This window comes from Harpia harpyja, chromosome 16 (genome assembly GCF_026419915.1).
Source record: "Harpia harpyja isolate bHarHar1 chromosome 16, bHarHar1 primary haplotype, whole genome shotgun sequence".
NCBI classification, from domain to species: Eukaryota; Metazoa; Chordata; class Aves; order Accipitriformes; family Accipitridae; genus Harpia; species Harpia harpyja.
Window position 1 is genome coordinate 4,528,670 of NC_068955.1, and position 17,220 is coordinate 4,545,889.

The 17,220-nt window shown below is 48.4% G+C and overlaps 1 protein-coding gene across 7 annotated transcripts in view; it reads left to right on the forward strand.

Moving 5' to 3' along the window:
• RPS6KA1 (ribosomal protein S6 kinase A1) overlaps positions 1 to 15,401 on the forward strand; it is a 42,590-nt gene extending 27,189 nt beyond the window's left edge. For all 7 annotated transcript variants that reach the window (XM_052811239.1, XM_052811242.1, XM_052811241.1 and 4 more), the window contains 20 exons: positions 1,706 to 1,822; positions 2,937 to 3,018; positions 3,315 to 3,395; positions 4,194 to 4,273; positions 4,884 to 4,990; positions 5,597 to 5,634; positions 5,768 to 5,910; positions 6,495 to 6,565; positions 6,815 to 6,903; positions 7,104 to 7,168; positions 8,172 to 8,274; positions 8,584 to 8,711; positions 9,185 to 9,310; positions 9,779 to 9,868; positions 10,111 to 10,269; positions 10,490 to 10,651; positions 11,283 to 11,359; positions 11,530 to 11,647; positions 12,070 to 12,207; positions 12,537 to 15,401. In XM_052811239.1, coding sequence (XP_052667199.1) covers positions 1,706 to 1,822; positions 2,937 to 3,018; positions 3,315 to 3,395; positions 4,194 to 4,273; positions 4,884 to 4,990; positions 5,597 to 5,634; positions 5,768 to 5,910; positions 6,495 to 6,565; positions 6,815 to 6,903; positions 7,104 to 7,168; positions 8,172 to 8,274; positions 8,584 to 8,711; positions 9,185 to 9,310; positions 9,779 to 9,868; positions 10,111 to 10,269; positions 10,490 to 10,651; positions 11,283 to 11,359; positions 11,530 to 11,647; positions 12,070 to 12,207; positions 12,537 to 12,659 — 2,097 coding nt within the window. In that variant the 3' untranslated portion in view covers positions 12,660 to 15,401. The remainder of the gene's footprint in view (positions 1 to 1,705; positions 1,823 to 2,936; positions 3,019 to 3,314; positions 3,396 to 4,193; positions 4,274 to 4,883; positions 4,991 to 5,596; positions 5,635 to 5,767; positions 5,911 to 6,494; positions 6,566 to 6,814; positions 6,904 to 7,103; positions 7,169 to 8,171; positions 8,275 to 8,583; positions 8,712 to 9,184; positions 9,311 to 9,778; positions 9,869 to 10,110; positions 10,270 to 10,489; positions 10,652 to 11,282; positions 11,360 to 11,529; positions 11,648 to 12,069; positions 12,208 to 12,536) is intronic.
• The last annotated feature ends 1,819 nt before the right edge of the window (positions 15,402 to 17,220 follow it).

Sequence of the window (17,220 nt, forward strand, 5' to 3'; positions counted from 1 at the left end):
GAGCATATGGAAGATGAAAACTTGTTGTTACAGGGATTATAAGATCTTTCTTCTCTGTGGTCACTGAGACCAGCAAAAGGCAGGATAATACGGGAGGAGCTCCTGTCCCCCTGCCCTCTCCCCGTGCTCGGGCTGTACGTGCTGCACCGCTGAGAGCACGGGCTTCTTTGCTAGGTCTTAGTGTCCGAATAATGCAGGATCTTGAGAGAGCAAAGCTACCAACATGGAAACAAAGCCGCTTCCTAATCTAGAGAAAAGCCAAGCATGAGAGCGGGAAGGGAAGGGTGCTTGGTGCAGGTAGGCAACCACATCCGCGGGCGCTCGGCCAGGCCACCCTCCCCGAGAAGGTGCTGGGAGGGTGGGGAGTGGGCTGGGGTGCAGAGGAGGGGCAGAGCCTGAAACTTGGTTCCTGTTGTTTTTAAAAGCTGCTTTGATTAGGCCGTGGGTTCCAGACCAAGTATCTGAATAGTTTCAGAAAACAAAGCATAACTTTTTTTCCCCCTAACGCTGCAAGGGGAAAAACTAAATAGTAGTTCCAGCTTTCTAGCAGCCTCCGATGGCTGCATCTGCCCTAGGGTCAGAGAGCAACCATGTTTAATGCCCTTTGGAACGTAATTGCTGGCCTTCAGGTCCAAATAGCAACCAGACCGTATCTAATGCTGGATAATGTGGGACTGAAGTGCTAAGAAGCCTGAACTTGCCCTTACAAGATGTACAGCTACAAGAGATTTCTGTCCTGAGTAAGATTCACGTCTGTAGAAGTAGGAAGTTGAGTCCAGCCTGCCCTGTGGGTTCTCCCCGTGGTCGGTCGGGAGAGGGGCTGGAACAGGTCAAGCTCAGAGGAAACCTAAGTACAGATATACTGGCTAGGTATGATCAAGAGAAGTAGAGGGAAAGGCACAGCTGGAAGACGAGTAGTGCAAAAAGTCTGGCATGCAAATAGAAAGCAGCACAAGGTGTTTCTGTTGAGCTGAACTCTGACCTCTATGCACCAGAGGTATGGACAAGGTTTGCTGGGGAAAGGAGGTATTTCAGCATCACCTCAGGGTCTGTGGCTGTTCTTGTGTGCTGGCCTAGCTTCACTGGTGAGTTTATTCTAGATACTGCTGATTAAATCTCTTTTTCTTCTTTATTTTTTTTAAATAAAAGAATGTGTTTTAAACAAAACATGTGCCAGAGACCTTGGCTTCCCCTCAATCTTCTTGAAGGCTTGAGTCTGTTAAAGCATCATCTGTATGTGCTGAAGATGCACTAAGACTTATGTTGCAGAGTTGCTCAGATTGCTGAGCAGATGGGCTCCAACATGTCTGATTTTTGCCAGCCCTGGCCGTGTTTTGACAACAGTGCCGTATTTTTGTGTTGTGGGATTTTTAGTGGCATAAACACTCCTGTTTTTGCTACCAGTGCCTTAAAAAGGAAGGTGCTTTTCAAGCACTCTTCTGAAATGCAGTTCAAAGAAGTGTAACACCTGTGGTGTGAGGAGCGGAGCCTTTGGGGAGAGTGCAGGATATTTAACAAGGCTGCCTGGTGCGAGCCTACCGATGACTTATTTATTCCAGATGTTGAAGGCAGGAGATACCTGTGAGAAGCACCAACTTTTATGGTTCTCTCAGATGTGGTTCCTGTGAGTCTGTAGCTACAATCCTTGTTCCTTAATCCAATAAGGCTTGCTTTCCCTTGTTCAACCGTGTCCCCTCTTTTTCAGGGCGAAGGTGTTGTGAAAGAAATCAACATCACACACCATGTGAAGGAGGGCTCCGAGAAAGCCGATCCTTCGCAGTTTGAGCTCCTGAAGGTGCTGGGACAGGGCTCTTTTGGCAAGGTGAGTTCACTTTCTTCCTATGTGTCACGCCAGATAAATGATTTTGATGACAAAAGGGGCTGTGTCCCTAATGAAAAGCACTTTCCCGATTCCCACCAGATTGTGAGAATCTGAGTGAAGAGCCCACTTAGCAAATGGTTGCTTCTAACTCGAAAGGCAGCTGTAGCAATGCCGTCTCACAAGGGCCAGCCTCTATGTCCAAAGCTCCCCTGTAATTCTTTTTTCAGATGATCAGGAGGAAAGGAGTAGTATCCTGCTCGTGAATGCAGGTGTCACGCAGGGCAGAAGGACCTCCTGCAGCTCTCTAGCTGGCTGCCAAGCTGTCAGTTGAATTGAGGACTTGGAGGACTCGGGCATGTTCCTCTCTTCTCAGAAATAGTGCTGTGTGCCAGGGACTGGTTTTGGCCCCTGTTTACGGTCCAGTTTCACTTCTGTGAAGGGGGAAGGAAGTAGCCTGTAACTCTTATCTCTTTCAATGTGTAAATAATCCAGGTCTCTTACAGACCATCTGCTCACACATTAAATCAACTTCATGTCAATCAGTTACCAGCGCTAACAGTGGGGGCTTGTACACAACCGTGTGCTGTTGCCAGGGCAAATGCAGCAGTGGCTTTATGCAAAAGAAAGGTGGTGTCTTTTTGAAGCTGCCTAAAAACAGGTAGAATGGGACATCAGGGAAGGGAAGGAGGTAAAAATCCAAAGAGGATGCAGGACCTGGATAATAAGGAGTCGATCTGGCTGTCAAACCAGCAAGTCACCGGGAGGCTTTGTGGTACATTGCAGCATCAGTGCTTCAAGTCACAGCTCCCAGGCATCAGCCACAGCCCCACGAGAACTGCAGGAGTGAGCAAGAGGTGTGGAAGACTGGAGAGGAGGAAAGAGCAGTATAAAAGCACAAGTGCTGTAATGGCTGGAGGTAGAGGGTGAGAGGAGTCTGCACACAGCACTTTCCTGAAAACCTCATGGGGTTTCACATAGAGAGTTTGAGGTACATCTTACCAGTCCTGCGGCCAGCTGCTTCTTAGGGTTACTGTGAGGTTTGCCACTTTGGGAGGCATCCAACTCCTACTGCTAATGTTTAGTGCTTGGCAAATGTGGTGTTCTTCTGCCTCAGGTTTTCTTGGTGAGAAAAATAACACCACCAGACAGCAACCACCTCTATGCCATGAAGGTGCTCAAGAAGGCGACATTGAAAGGTACGAGGCTCTTACTGCGATGCTCTTATCCTCTGTGTCTCAAAGAGCACTGGGGAAATGTGTCAGCAGTCACTGCTGGCCACAGGGTGGTCTGGGTGAAAGAGAAGTATCTTTATCTCAGCCAAACAGTCTCCTTTCCTCTCCATCTCTAAAAGCCTCTTGTTGCAGTGATGGAGGTGAGAAAAGCTCTGGCTCAAGCTGCCTGGTACTAAAGGGTTTAAGGCTGGGGACAAGACTGACACCAGGGTACTGTGTCCCTGCTTCAGTGTCTGAGCTGTTCCTCTCTTTTTCCACAGTGCGTGATCGAGTAAGGACAAAGATAGAAAGGGACATCCTGGCTGATGTGAACCATCCCTTTGTGGTGAAACTCCACTACGGTGAGTGTGGAGCTAGCTGGGACACTGGGAGAAGGGCTGCAGGCTCAAACAGACGCTGACTGCTTCTAAGCACAATAAAGATGCTACTACAGGCATGCCTGCCATGAGCAGGTAGATGAGCATGAGGCATCCAGCAGCAGGCTGCTTGGAGGATGCTGAGAGCCTCTCGTGGTCCCTAACAGGCCTCTGGAGATACCTGAAATGGAGAAGAGGTCTGGATCAGTCTGTGTCCCTCAATGACTGGGCTGCTCTGAAGCCTTCACAATCCCCTTAACACAAATCCTTTCCTGGAAAGGTCTTTGGTCCCATGCCTGCTCTAGCTACTGAATGGGGAACAGAGCATAGACCAGAAGGAAAGGTTTAAACATCAAATCCTTGCGATTAAAACATTAAATCAGGAGAAACTGAGAAAGCAGAGTTAACTAGTCAAGCCAGAGTTTTGCAGGATTAATGCTCTGACTCTGAGGAAGGCGAGGACAGCTTCTTTCCCTGTAAAGTGACCAGTGCCTCTCTCGGGTAAACAGCCCTTTCAGAAGGGCATCACTGGCTGAAAGGGAACCAACCCCCCCGAAAATGAGGATTTTCTGCAGTGCTAGAGTGCTGCTGGTGAGCTCCCATTTCAACATCACGGACAGGCGATCTCATTTACCCCAAATAATTAGCCCTACCTGTGTTTAACCTAGTAACCATGCAGGGCATCTGCACAACTGGAGCCATTGGGATTTAAGTGATTAATGTAATACCATGGAGCCTTCCCTCAGCGGAGGGGTCTGATTCCTGCTCCGGCTTGTGTTTCAGCATTCCAGACAGAGGGGAAGCTGTATCTCATCTTGGATTTCCTCAGAGGAGGTGACCTTTTCACTCGGCTTTCCAAAGAGGTGGGTATGTTCTGGCATCTTGGTGGTTGCTGCGGCTCTCAGTTCATCTGCGCTTAATTGCCTGGAGAAGCGATTGACCCTTGCAAAGTCTTTGAGGGGGTGAAAACAACCTCCAAGCTGCTGCTAGCCCAGAGCTGGCAACAGGAGAGGATGACTCGGGAACCCTGTCCTCTGGCAGAAAAGCAGCAGCATAGGAGGCGGGTGTCACCTCCGCAGCAGCTTCTGAGCAAAACTTAAGCTTAAAACAGGCGAGAACCATGTTCTGCTGCAGCGTTGGCTGGCTGTGTTGCCTCGCTGGGATGGGCAAGGGCAGGGAATGGGAGGGGTAGCGAGAAGTTGTGCCAAGTGAAGACAACTGGGAACATAACCTGGTTAACCTAAGCAAAGAGTTTTTTAAAAACCTGTCTGCTGCTTAGTAACCCTGTTTGTTTTTTTGGTGTTGCTGTTTAATTGATACTTTAGGATGGTGGCTGAAGCCTGGGAAACTTGGGTATGAAAGGGCAGGAAGGAGCAACATGGCTGCGAAAGGTCTTGCATGGGCGCAGCGGAGGTTGTCCCGCTGCCAGCGTTGTAACCCCAGCACCTGTCCGCTTCCTCTCCCTTCCTGCAGGTCATGTTCACCGAGGAGGACGTGAAGTTCTACCTAGCGGAGCTGGCTCTGGGGCTCGACCATTTGCACAGCCTGGGAATCATATACAGGGATCTCAAACCAGAGAAGTACGTGCAGCACAGCTGAAGCAGGGAACCGAGTCCTTCAGTTCAGTCCCAAGCCTGTAGGCAGCAAACGGCGCAGCCTTCTTCCACGAAGGCAAAGCTGAATGATGCTCCGAGGCCAGCCAGATGGAAGGCGGCAGTGCCAATCGACAAGGCTCCCGCTCCTCAGATCAGCAGTTACGGCCAGGAGCGCTGCGGAGGCAGCATGTGTGCAGCACATGTCTGAGCAGTAATCCTTGGCAGTCTCCGGGCTCTGGCTTTAAGCAATTGAGAGCCTTCAGAGGGAAAAGGCACCAGGCTGGGTCTCTGCAGAGACGCATACCAGCTGCATGACTTGGTTGTTCTTTACCTGGGCTATGTGGGGGATCAAAGGTGGTGTAACCTGCGTGGGTCATTCGTTCAACGTGAAGTTGAGGGCGTAGAGAGAAGGGAGCTGCTCTTGGTCCCGCTCGTGTCTTGGTGATGGAGCTTAAAGCACTGGGGGAAGGCACAGATAACCTTCTCCTCTGGATTCTGGGAGCGTCTCAGACCAGCCTCTGCTGTGTGTGTTTGTTCTCACCAGCCCTTATTGCAGACGGTAACAACTTGTTTTTTTCATTCATGCCGTAGCATCCTCTTGGATGAAGAAGGGCACATCAAACTCACAGGTAAGGGACTCCACAAAAGCCTTGTGCTCCAGCAAGGTTGGTTCTTGAAATATGGAGCTTCTCTTAGGCCTCTCTGCTCTGTGTGATTGCTCAGAGCATGTGGGTGCATGCTGACAGTTTTTGTCTTATGTAGATTTTGGCTTGAGTAAGGAGGCTATAGACCATGAGAAGAAAGCCTATTCCTTCTGTGGAACAGTGGAATATATGGCACCAGAAGTTGTGAATCGCCAAGGCCACTCGCACAGTGCTGACTGGTGGTCCTACGGGGTCTTAATGGTATGTACCCAGCTGGAGTGGGGTGTTAATGGTATGTACCCAGCTAGAGTGTTTGGGGACCTGGCTCGGCAGCTGCTCCAGCGGTAGCTCTGAAACACCATTACATGATTCTGCACGTCTAGCAGATGTGCTGACCTGGGGATGTTCTCCAAGCTCCCTGAAAGGGCTCTGTAGTCCAGGCATCCAGCCAGGATCGCGTGTTTCTCGGGGGAGGCAGAGTTCCTGACGCTGTTGTCCCAGTGAGCGCTGGGGTGTGCAGCATGGGGTGCGTGGGGGTGTCCGTGTCCACCCCAGCGCTGGGATGTCGGTGTCTGTGCAGATCTGGTGCCACCGTCTGGCAGCTGCTGAATCTGAGGGCTCCCACAGGAGAAGGCGCTGGGTTGAACGTGTTGCCGCTGCAAACCTTGGGAACCAAGCTCCTTTGGAGAAAATATGATGTCTGCGATCGTTTTTAGAGCTAGGCTTTTGATCCCTTGCAAGCTTTTCGCTAGCTTTGGCGAGCTCCCAGATGAAGGTGCGCTGGGATCTGTGCAACCCTCAGGCTTGCTCAGACGTGACCTCCCCTTCTTCTTTTTCCCTCCCAGTTTGAAATGCTCACTGGCTCGCTACCCTTCCAGGGAAAGGATCGTAAGGAGACAATGACCCTCATCCTCAAGTAAGAGGAGTTTGTCTTTCCTGTATGTATAGGAGGCGAGCTTCTGCTCTTTCTCTAAGCGTGTTGCAATTTGGGGGTTCTCGCAACTTAATGGCATTATTTGGCAAGTGGGTTTGTATCAACAGTTAGTTTGAAGGGTGCAGTGTAAATGCCAAACAGATGATTGTACTTTCGGGGGTGGAGGTGCTGCAGTCGGCTTGTGGGTTGACTTCTTTAAACCTACAACTGATTGTGTAACTTCCTCTCCAGAGCAAAGCTGGGCATGCCACAGTTCCTGAGCTCTGAAGCACAGAGCCTCCTGCGAGCCCTTTTCAAAAGGAATCCAGCCAACCGATTAGGTAAGACATTTTTTTGGTTTCTGAGTACACCTGATGCTGCGTCGGGGCCTCTCACATCCTCGTGGGTCAGCAGCATGTTTGCACTTGTGCTCGGTTAATGGGCTCGTTTCATTACAGCCAGGTTCCCCGTAATACCTGGCTGTGCTGCATACTTGGTGGTCCTCGTTTGATGCAACACACTTCACGGGTGCATCTTTCAGGTTCTGGACCAGATGGGGCGGAAGAGATCAAGCGCCATCCTTTCTACTCTACCATTGACTGGAATGTGAGTATCAGAAACGTAAGAGCAAACTTTTACACCACTCGGCACCAGTAACGCAGTTCTGCTGACTGCAGTAATAGCACGGTCGTGACGCCCGCATCAGCTATGGGACAGCTACCAGTCCCTGTTTCCATCTCTTCCAATAATCCTTCCCGAAACTAAAATTGTGTTTGTCATGTGAATAACTGTTTCATACCTGAGTTGCCTATGATCTCACCTTAGTTTGAATTTACTCATCTCTCAACAGTAAAGTGCAGGTTTTAATTGGGGTTTGGCACAACAAGGATTGTCTTGCACAAAGTGGGAAGGAATCACGGAAACATTTCTGGCAAGGAAATACCTTGTTTTGTACAGAGAAGCAGGGCAATAACTGAACCAGCATTTCCCAGTTGCTTCTGGCCAACTCCTTACTTTACCACGTAATTCTGTTTCTTCCCCGTTTTCCCTTACTTGGTAAGGGATTTTGAAGATCAATCTTTTAATGCTTTTGAGGCACGCAGCAAGCTGCTAGACTGAACCTCCACCAATGCTAGTAAAGCTTATTTCAAATTTTTGCTTCAAGAAGCAATTTAAAAAGGCTACTTGTGGGAGTGCTGGGATATAAGTGCCCTCCTAGGGCATCTCTTCTGGCTGTCCCTGGGGAGGTATGTGTCAGCAAAGCCCTAATGGGAGTTAGGAGGAGGTGGAAGAGCCTGGTGAGATAAATACTTCATAGATACTGCTTTTGGACTGGGGCCAAGTTGCATATAGAACACTTTTTTCCCCATGATTTAATATATTGTAGAACTTGTAGTATTTCTCCACAAACTGACTCAAAAGCACCCCACTGGCCAAGAATTCTTCCCTCAGACTGCTGAGCTGCAATTAAATGCGAAGCCACAGAGCTGTTTCTAGTTTTGCAAAATCTCTTCTTGGCCTCTTGTTCCTAGCAAGCCTTTGCATCCTTCTGAGCGTGTACGAGAGCGTTGATCTGTCGGAGCACTTTAGAGCTGTCTTTGTTTTGCAGAAGCTGTACCGCAGGGAAATCAAACCACCCTTCAAGCCTGCAGTAGGCCAGCCAGATGACACCTTTTATTTTGACACAGAATTTACATCACGTACACCAAAAGGTTTGTATGAATTCATGCAAAGCCAAAGTTTCCTGTGTGAAATGATACTGTATGACTTAATACTGGTTTGCCGGTGCCAGCAGGGCAAGGTTTGCCTCCTGCTGGTGCTGCCAGCTCCGGCTGGTTGCAGCATTGAGGAGGTGACCCAGCCATAGGTATGTGGGGTGTTAGGGATAAGCTCAGTGCTGCGTGGTGCGGCTCTAGTCTCGAATAACCTAAAGAAGAGCCATAGCTCCTGGGGAGCAAGGGGAAGGCTTCTGCTTCTGCAGGGCTAGCCCTCTTCAAGTTGTTTCTTGACTCCTGTTGCAGATTCCCCAGGCATCCCCCCTAGTGCAGGGGCCCATCAGCTCTTCCGAGGTTTCAGTTTTGTGGCAACCGGATTGATGGAGGATGGCAAGGTGAAACCTGCCCAGTCACCTCTACATTCAGTGGTACAGGTAAGAAGTGGGGACAGAGGAACAACTGTTAGAAGCTGCAGTAATACTCCAGAGTGGGTCTGCGGGACCTCTGTACCATCTGGAGTAGAGCTAACAGGAAGCCTGAGGCAGTGTCGTTCTGTTTTGAATTCTTGCATCCTGTTGTTCTTTCATTTCTATTGACTGTCATGTGCAAAGGCCGTCAGGGCAATGCGAGCCTGTTTGCTTTCCTCTCTCCAGGTGGACCCGTGCTAGCGGGAGGTCGGTTGAAAGGTTCCACCGAAATGCGCAGTGCTAGATGCAGATAGTGTTAGCCTACTGACCTATATCTGCCTTGTTCTCTTCTCCTCCCTCTCCCCAGCCAGGAGGAGAAGCTGTGGGATGTAGCAGACAGCAGTCTGTCAGCTCACTCTGTGTTGCAGTTAACTCAGCACGTTGCACAAACCCTTCCCTGAACTCTACCAGCTCATCAGCTCTCTGCTCTTCTCTTGCAGCAGCTGCACGGCAAGAATGTCCAGTTCAACGATGGCTACGTGGTGAAGGAGGCAATCGGAGTCGGCTCCTACTCAGTGTGTAAACGCTGCATTCATAAAGCAACCAACATGGAATACGCAGTCAAGGTCTGAGATTTACCATCTGAACTGAACTCCCCTGTTAGATTTCTGTTTGTCCCCATGATGACCACAATAACATCCAGGAATGAAATTGCTTTCCCTGCTTGTGTAGGGCCTAAACGGACAATTTCTGTGCTGCTGTGCATGTAACTGCACAAGCTTTCTTACCTAGGAATAGTGGGGAAGCAGTGTTCTCCTCTCTCAGAGGGAGGATACTATCTCACCTTTCTTCGCAAAGTTTGCTGTGGCTACGTCAGCTCTTAACAAATAAGCCAGACATAAAACTTTGGGGTTTGGGGACACAGAACTGATGAAGCGACTAGGGGATTTCTAGAGCTTATTGCTAAAGAGGGCAGGGACAGGGAACGGCTATGGTGCCAGGATCTCTGCAGGGCTCCAAACACTCAACTTGTTTGCTTCGTCCTGGCCCCTTTCCCACCCCGTTGTGGCTAATGCTTATCCGTACTCTTGCAGGTTATTGACAAGAGCAAGCGAGACCCTTCTGAGGAAATAGAAATCCTCCTGCGATATGGGCAGCATCCAAACATCATCACCTTGAAAGATGTGAGTGTGACTTGAATGACTTCTCCTTTTGGTTTAGGAGGCGCAGACTGGTCTATGGGGGCAGAACACAGCTCCAGCACGGGCAACCCAATGTCCCTGGTCAATGTATCGCTCTGGGGTGGGGAAGCATCCCCAGAGGCACCTCTGCATTGCTGATTTCTGTCTGCTTCTTGGCGGCAGAAGTACAAAGGGGAAGCTCTGGAAGCAGTTTTGGGTTAACTCCTCCATATTTGCTTTGGTAGGTGTATGATGATGGGAAGTATGTGTATCTGGTGACTGAGCTGATGAGGGGAGGGGAGCTGCTGGATAAAATCCTCAGACAGAAGTTTTTCTCGGAGAGGGAAGCCAGTTCGGTCCTGCACACGATCTGTAAAACGGTGGAGTATCTGCATTCCCAAGGGGTGAGTATGGTTACATCTGTTTTCCTGGGAAGCTGTCTGGCATTGCACTACGCTCCTTCTCCTCCGGGGAGTAACTCTGCCTGTCAGGACTATTATTTCTTGCTGGTCTTGCTGTCTTGGCAAGCCAGATGTGGGGCCAGAGCAGGGGTTGAGTGTCCTGATGCAGCTTCAGACCTTTGTCTTCCAAGAGTTTGAGAATGGCACTTTCTTTGCTCCACAGGTGGTTCACAGGGACTTGAAACCCAGCAATATTCTCTATGTGGATGAGTCAGGAAACCCCGAAAGCATTCGCATTTGTGACTTTGGCTTTGCCAAGCAGCTGAGGGCTGAGAATGGCCTTCTCATGACTCCTTGTTATACAGCAAACTTTGTGGCACCCGAGGTAAGCACCTTATTGACCTGAGACCTTTTGGTAGCTCTCACGTCCCTCCCCTCGCCTGTGCGCTCTCTCAGCACAGGTAGGTCTGCCCTGTTCTTAACTCCAGCCTGCTCTGACATACTCTGTCCTGGAAGAGGTAATTGCAGAAATACCACTTGTAGTAATGAACAAATAGGGGATCTCAAGTGCGGTTACAGTGCAGTTCTCCAGCTTGTACTGCCCTGATGGCTCTGCTTAGGGTAGTGAGACTTGAAAATCCCAGTGATTTTCTAGGCTGCTTCTCCTCCTGATTAACTGACCTGTTAAAAGAAGTGGGATGATTTTCCACTCAGCTATCTTGGTGAGGAAGAAAGAAAAAGAGCCAGCACACCATGGAGCATGCGTGCAGTGTCACCACACTGGAACATGGCTTCTGTCTCGCTTGTCGTTTTGATGTGCCTGAGGGGTTCCTCTGTTCCATGACACCAAAATCTGATTTGAATCCTTATCTTCAGTCCAAGATTTTGCTGTTCAGTAGGGCTCTAGAAGCTTTGCATACAGATTTGTATGCATGCAGGGGTCAAGCCACTCTTCACGAGCTGAAGTGAGCTCAACGACCAAACACAATTCTTTTGCCTTTGCTTACTCTGTTCAGGTACTAAAACGCCAAGGCTATGACGAGGGCTGTGACATCTGGAGCCTGGGAGTTCTCCTGTATACGATGCTTGCAGGGTAAGCGCCTCGGTCTTGCTGGAAGGCAACAGCGGGGGCTGTGACCACCTTGCTCTCGGACATGCTCCGCGGTGGCAGTTGGACCTCTCCTCGTCAGTCGCTGCTACCTGGAGGTGCTCCCTGGCTGGGTCACAGGACAGTAAATCAAATGGTCTCTCTTCTCTCCTCAGCTGCACTCCGTTTGCAAATGGTCCCAGTGACACTCCAGAAGAGATCCTGACCCGGATAGGCGGGGGGAAGTTCTCTGTCAGTGGAGGCAATTGGGACACTATTTCTGACATGGCCAAGGTATGATTTGATATTTGTCTGTGTTACATTAAAGGGTTGAGGTCAAGCATGGCCAGATGCTGTGAGGCAAGTTTAAAGGAGGCTGGGGAGGAAGAGCAGAAGAGAGAGGAGAAAACCAGCAGTGTAGCTTCTACCCCATGCACATCTCCCACTCAGCAGCGTGCCTCTCCCCGCTTTGTTCTAGCTCTGGCTGTGAATATTTGCGTGGAACACCAACCTCATGCTTGACCCATGCTGGGTTTGTTGCTGTGTTACGCCTCCCAGGCCTACCAAAAATGTATTTTGTACAAAAGGAGATTGATGTCTGGGGACTTTAAACTTGGCCTCTGAATTTAAATCCTAATTTGGGGGCAGACAGGTGGTATTTTTGCATTTAAAGTATGAAATCTTCTAAAGTCTAACTTTCCAAACAATGCCCTTAGGATCTGGTATCAAAGATGCTTCACGTAGATCCTCACCAGCGTCTAACAGCCAAGCAGGTCCTGCAGCATCCCTGGATAACCCAGAAGGACAGCTTACCCCAGAGTCAGCTGAATCACCAGGACGTTCAGCTTGTAAAGGTACAAAGTCTGGGCTGAGCCTTCAGCTGGTTCCTCGGGTACCTTGGGTTCTTTGGAAAGCAGCGGTCCAGGTGGGGTGATGGTGGTGTGGGCAAAGCAGGATGGAAAGTTGGAGAGGTGTGGGCCAGGGGAGGCAAGACAAGACAAGCTGTTTTAATGGCAGGAAAACCTTTAACAGCATGTCAGTACGGGAGGGAGATTTAAAGAAAAAAGGAAGATGCTCCTGGCTTTGTGTGTGGGTCTGGCTACTCTGCTGCCTCAGCTTGTAAAGCCGTGAGTCTGAAGTACTTCTTCTACATCTAAATGACTTCTCGTGCCTTCTCTCCAAGGGGGCCATGGCTGCCACGTACTCGGCACTGAACAGCTCCAAGCCAAGCCCCCAGCTGAAGCCCATTGAATCCTCCATTCTGGCACAAAGGCGGGTGAAGAAACTTCCTTCCACCACACTGTGAAGCTGGGATGGTCTGCAGCCGCACGGTGCGGTGCAGGCACACCAGACTTTGCACACCTACCGAAAACGGGGGGCAGGAGATTGGGCGGTCAATGCCTGCACAGGAGCTCCCTTGAGGACTTGTTCTCAAAAGGCCAAATGCCTTCCTGTTTCTGAAAGATGGGCTCCTCCTTGTATGGACTGATCTTTGCTGAGAGAACTTAATTGTAAAATTTTTTTTGAAGTGTAAATTGTCAATTTTTAAAGACATCCATCTGTGTATATGAGAACTAGAATGTATAACTGATGTCAAGTGGCACTAAAAAGCAGCTCTGATTCACCCTTTCCTGTGTAGGGCCAGGTATTTGTTGTAGCTACATCATTTCTTGGAATTGATCCTCTCCAACGCCATCGCAGCTGGAAGGCTGCATAATGTTTGAGGCTTAGGCTTTGGGGTTCTTCCTCCCCTGAACCATTGGATGCCCTTCCCAAAGTCAACCTTGCAGACTCCTAACCAGCAGCACTCATGTTTGTAAAGGACTTCCCTCCCCTTCACTTCACTTTTTGTGCGTCTATGTTCAGTGTAAGGTCGATTTTTTAGACTCTGTTTCTTCCTCTCTCCTGCCCTCCCCCAGCCCAGACAGCAGTTCTCTGAGCAAAATAAACTACGGGTTTTGCAAACACCCCCTTAGATGCTCAGCTGTCCAGAATACCTGCTAGGTTTGGCTCATTCCTTCCCTCTGCCCTCCCATCTTCACGTTCTCCCCATCACTCCCGGGGGAGTTTGTCACCCGCGCAGGTGGGGATGACAAAGGAACCTTCTCCTCGGCAAAGCTGAGGCTTTGGGCTGGCTCCGGCTGCTGCTTTTACCATTTTTGGTTTTCCTTTCCTTCAGCAGGAACCTATGAAACAAACCATCCTTTTTTTTTAATTTAACTTCGTTCTACAGTTGGTAACTCAGGGTTTCTTTCTGAATTGTACAATAAACGTGTCATTCAGTTGACATTATTTTACTGACTGACTTTTAGCTGCAGAATAAGTGACCCCGGTCATTTCCCCACGTTGTACAGGGATAATGTTTCTTGCCTGCCTTTTGGGAGATCTGCAAAGCTTTTTCATCTGGCCCTGTGATGGGAAAACCAGCAGTACTGTAGTAGGGCTGTATATTATGCCACCTTCTCTCAGGTGCAATACCTCACTTTGCAGTGGGAAGTAATTAGAACCAGTTATGGAATAAGGCAGTAATCAACAGGAAAGATGGCAGGATGCAGGCTGCGGAGGGGAACTTCTTACTCTCAGGACATTTTAGCGCTAATAGAAACCAACACCTGGAGGCAAACTGTGCTAGACATAAATTCCGGACCCATTCTGACTTGCAGGGAATTGCTGGAGCTCCCTGGTTTGGTGATGGCTGTTTCTTGGGAGGAGCAGGAGAGCTACGGGGACTGCAAACGCTCACATGCTCAAGGATGTGTCTCAAGCCAGGAAAGGTTCTCATGTGAATTTCTGCTACTTTGGGCTGATCGCAGTGGCTGAGAGGGGGAACTTTCTTTTTTGGCTTTTCCCTTTTGCTTAGTCCCAGTTGACTCTAAAATGGAGAATTCCATAAAAAGATTTTCTCCGAGATGTACAGCTCTGTCCTCCTCTACCCTCATCCAGGCAGGTCCTGTTTTAATCCCTGGAGCAGCCAGTGAGAAGCTGCAATAGTCACGATTTCTTTCTATGTTTATTCCAAGTGCTGCCCTAATGTCCAGTGCTGCTGAGAAGAGGTAGCCAGTGCCAGTGCACACTGGATTTTCTCACTGGTCTTGCCACCGATGCCCAGCAGAGCTGGATTTAATGTTTTAGTCATAGCTGGGGAGGGGGACACTCCACCAAGCAAAATGCCTTCCTTAAAAATACTTGCTTTCTCCTCTGACAAGATGTTTGCATTGGTGCCAGTGAACCTGCCTTGTGTTTCCTACAACTGTGCAGTAACTCTCATAGCAGTGAAAAGGTGTGCAAATTTTAGGTACCTGAAACAAATACAATAATTATAAACAGCTTCTTTCTGGAGCTGCGGTCAGTCCCTCTGGGCACTGTTGGGATTGAAGCAGACACCTCGACAGTTTTTCAGAATATTTCCTACGCTGCATTTCAAGGGTGGGGTCTGAAATGGTGGATGGCGTTGGACGTGTTGTGGTGGTGATCACCACTCACTGTGAACCTCCCAACAACATGGACTGTCAGGATGGGTCTTAAACCAAACGTTCGCCCTGCTTGGATGGTAGCTGGCTTGTTTGTATGAAATTGTAAATGTTTTCAAATATCAGTCAGGAAAAACATTACAACCTTTGCTTGACCCTCCCTGTAATGGTGCTGGTGTGAGGCCAACTAGTGACAACTCAAAGATGCCTAGCACAACCAGGTGTAGAGCTCTGTGGGCACAGGGAGAGCAGCCCACGGTTGCTGCAGACTCTGCCTGGCCATGAGATGATACCCAGAGCATCAAACCCCGATACCCGGAGCGTCAAACCCCTCCGCCTCACTGGGGTCTTCAATCAGAGGAACTTTGGTGCAGTTGTAGCTTCTGGGACCTCCATCACTTTGGAGAACAGAGTGAACAAGAAGGGCTACACCTTGCTTTCTGGGGTGCTTTTAACCAAGTTGTTTTGAGTGATTCTTCCATAAGTAAAAATAAGTCTTGATTTTTAGTTCCAAATCAACCAAGTGCTGTTACTTTTTTAATTCCAGTGCTCAATAAAAATGGACTTGTTGATCTTTCTGCGTATGAGAACTGTAGGTGTTTGTACCAGGTCGAGTGGGCCCCCTCGTTCCCTTTCTGGTTTTGTCCTGACAGTATCAAACCTTTGCCAAAATACAGTTGGGACCAACTGCTGTCAACTGAAATTGCAGGATTTGAGGTGAAGGTTGGGCCTGTGGCAGGCTGGGTCTCTAACGTCTGTTGGGGGGAGCTAGTGTCTTAGAGAAGACCGAATGATCTGCTCTCACAGAGTTGAAGTCATTCAGCTTTAACTTGGGACAAAGAGGATATACAGCTTACCTTTGTCTTGATTTGAAAAGGGACAAAAATGTATTTAATACATAAGGCAATCTTTACAGGGAAAACTGCTTGTGTTATTTTAGGTGTTTCATGGCCGACTTGACCTTTAAGATTTTGTCCTGTGCATCTACATGAAAGCTCAAGGGAGCAGAAATCCCGGAATGCAGCCTCGAATAGCTGAGTCTACCTGGAATTAACCTGTGCAGAAATAGTGTGTTAATCCATAGGCAAGAAGCCTGAAAATAATATTGAGCGGCTCTCTTTATGTAATACAGGTTCTGTATAAGAAAGGCTAAACTTTACTATTTTGGGGCATAAATCAGCAACTTTTCTGTTGTAAAAGAGGTTGACCCAGCTGAGAGGTTGTTTTTCTTCTTCCCACTGTGTGAAGTAGTCGTGCCTTCCTCTTAATGATGTGACCCCTGTCAAATTAAACAGAGCATAAATAAATGTATTTTGGCCTGATAAATATTCCCATCATGATTATTTAGGCTGTCTTTAAAACTGAAGGCCAGTAACTTTCTCAGCAATTATCTATTTTTCTTAGTGAAACTTCACTAAGCAACCAATCAGCTTTTTAACTTTCCATCCAACTAATGCAAATAACCCTCTTCAAATCCCCACCTTCGAGTTTGTTCATGTAATTCTTTTTCCTGTGTCTTTTGCCATTTGTGGACAGTGAATTGTGCAGCCAGTGGCCTCCTGGGTGCCACCACCTCCTCGTGGCAGCCACCGCCGCCTTCCCAAACACGTGGGAGGCTTCGGAAATACTCGCTGACCACAAGCGTGTTCAATGGTATGTGGGGCGGATGCTGTGCTTTCATGTAATATTCAACAATTTAATCCCTCTTTTAATGCAATGAAAACATTTAAAATATTTGAAGGTCTTCTTTTGCAAGTACATAGGGGGCTCTGAATAAAACCTTCATTCATGCTATGAAAGCTGGAGGTCCGCTGCCACTCCATTTTCTTGCCTCTGGTTATTAAAACATCAAGCTGTCTTACTACTTAAGCTCAGCTAACTTGCAGCCTTCCTCCTTTTGTGTTACACTGGAACACCTGCCATTAATACTAATTCTACTCTGGAGAGAAACTCCCTTTCAGATATGCTTGTCTGAAAATAAATTGACATGTAAAAGGTCTCTTTTGTCGAGAAGTGCATGTAAAGTGCTGGGGTAAGAAGCTGATCGCTTACAAAAGGAGCCAGTGACTCTTTAAATGATGTATGTGGAGGGGGTTATAAATGTTAAATATGGAGGACGATGCTGTAAATGGGCTGACGTGATATGACTAGAGAAGGATCGTGTAGCTGTGTCCTCTGTTTGGTATTAGACTTTAAGATTTGGGGTAATTTTTGTCTAAACCTGTGGTAATAAAACTACTGCATTGTCTCGGGGTGAATGGCTGGGCTCTCTAGGGACCCATTAGGAGAAAATTCTTTTTTTCTTTTAGAAAAAGTGTTGTTATTAAGAATACCTCCTTGCTTTTTAACACATGCAACAAAAACTAACAGCATTGGTGGTGAGTCCTTCAATTTAGA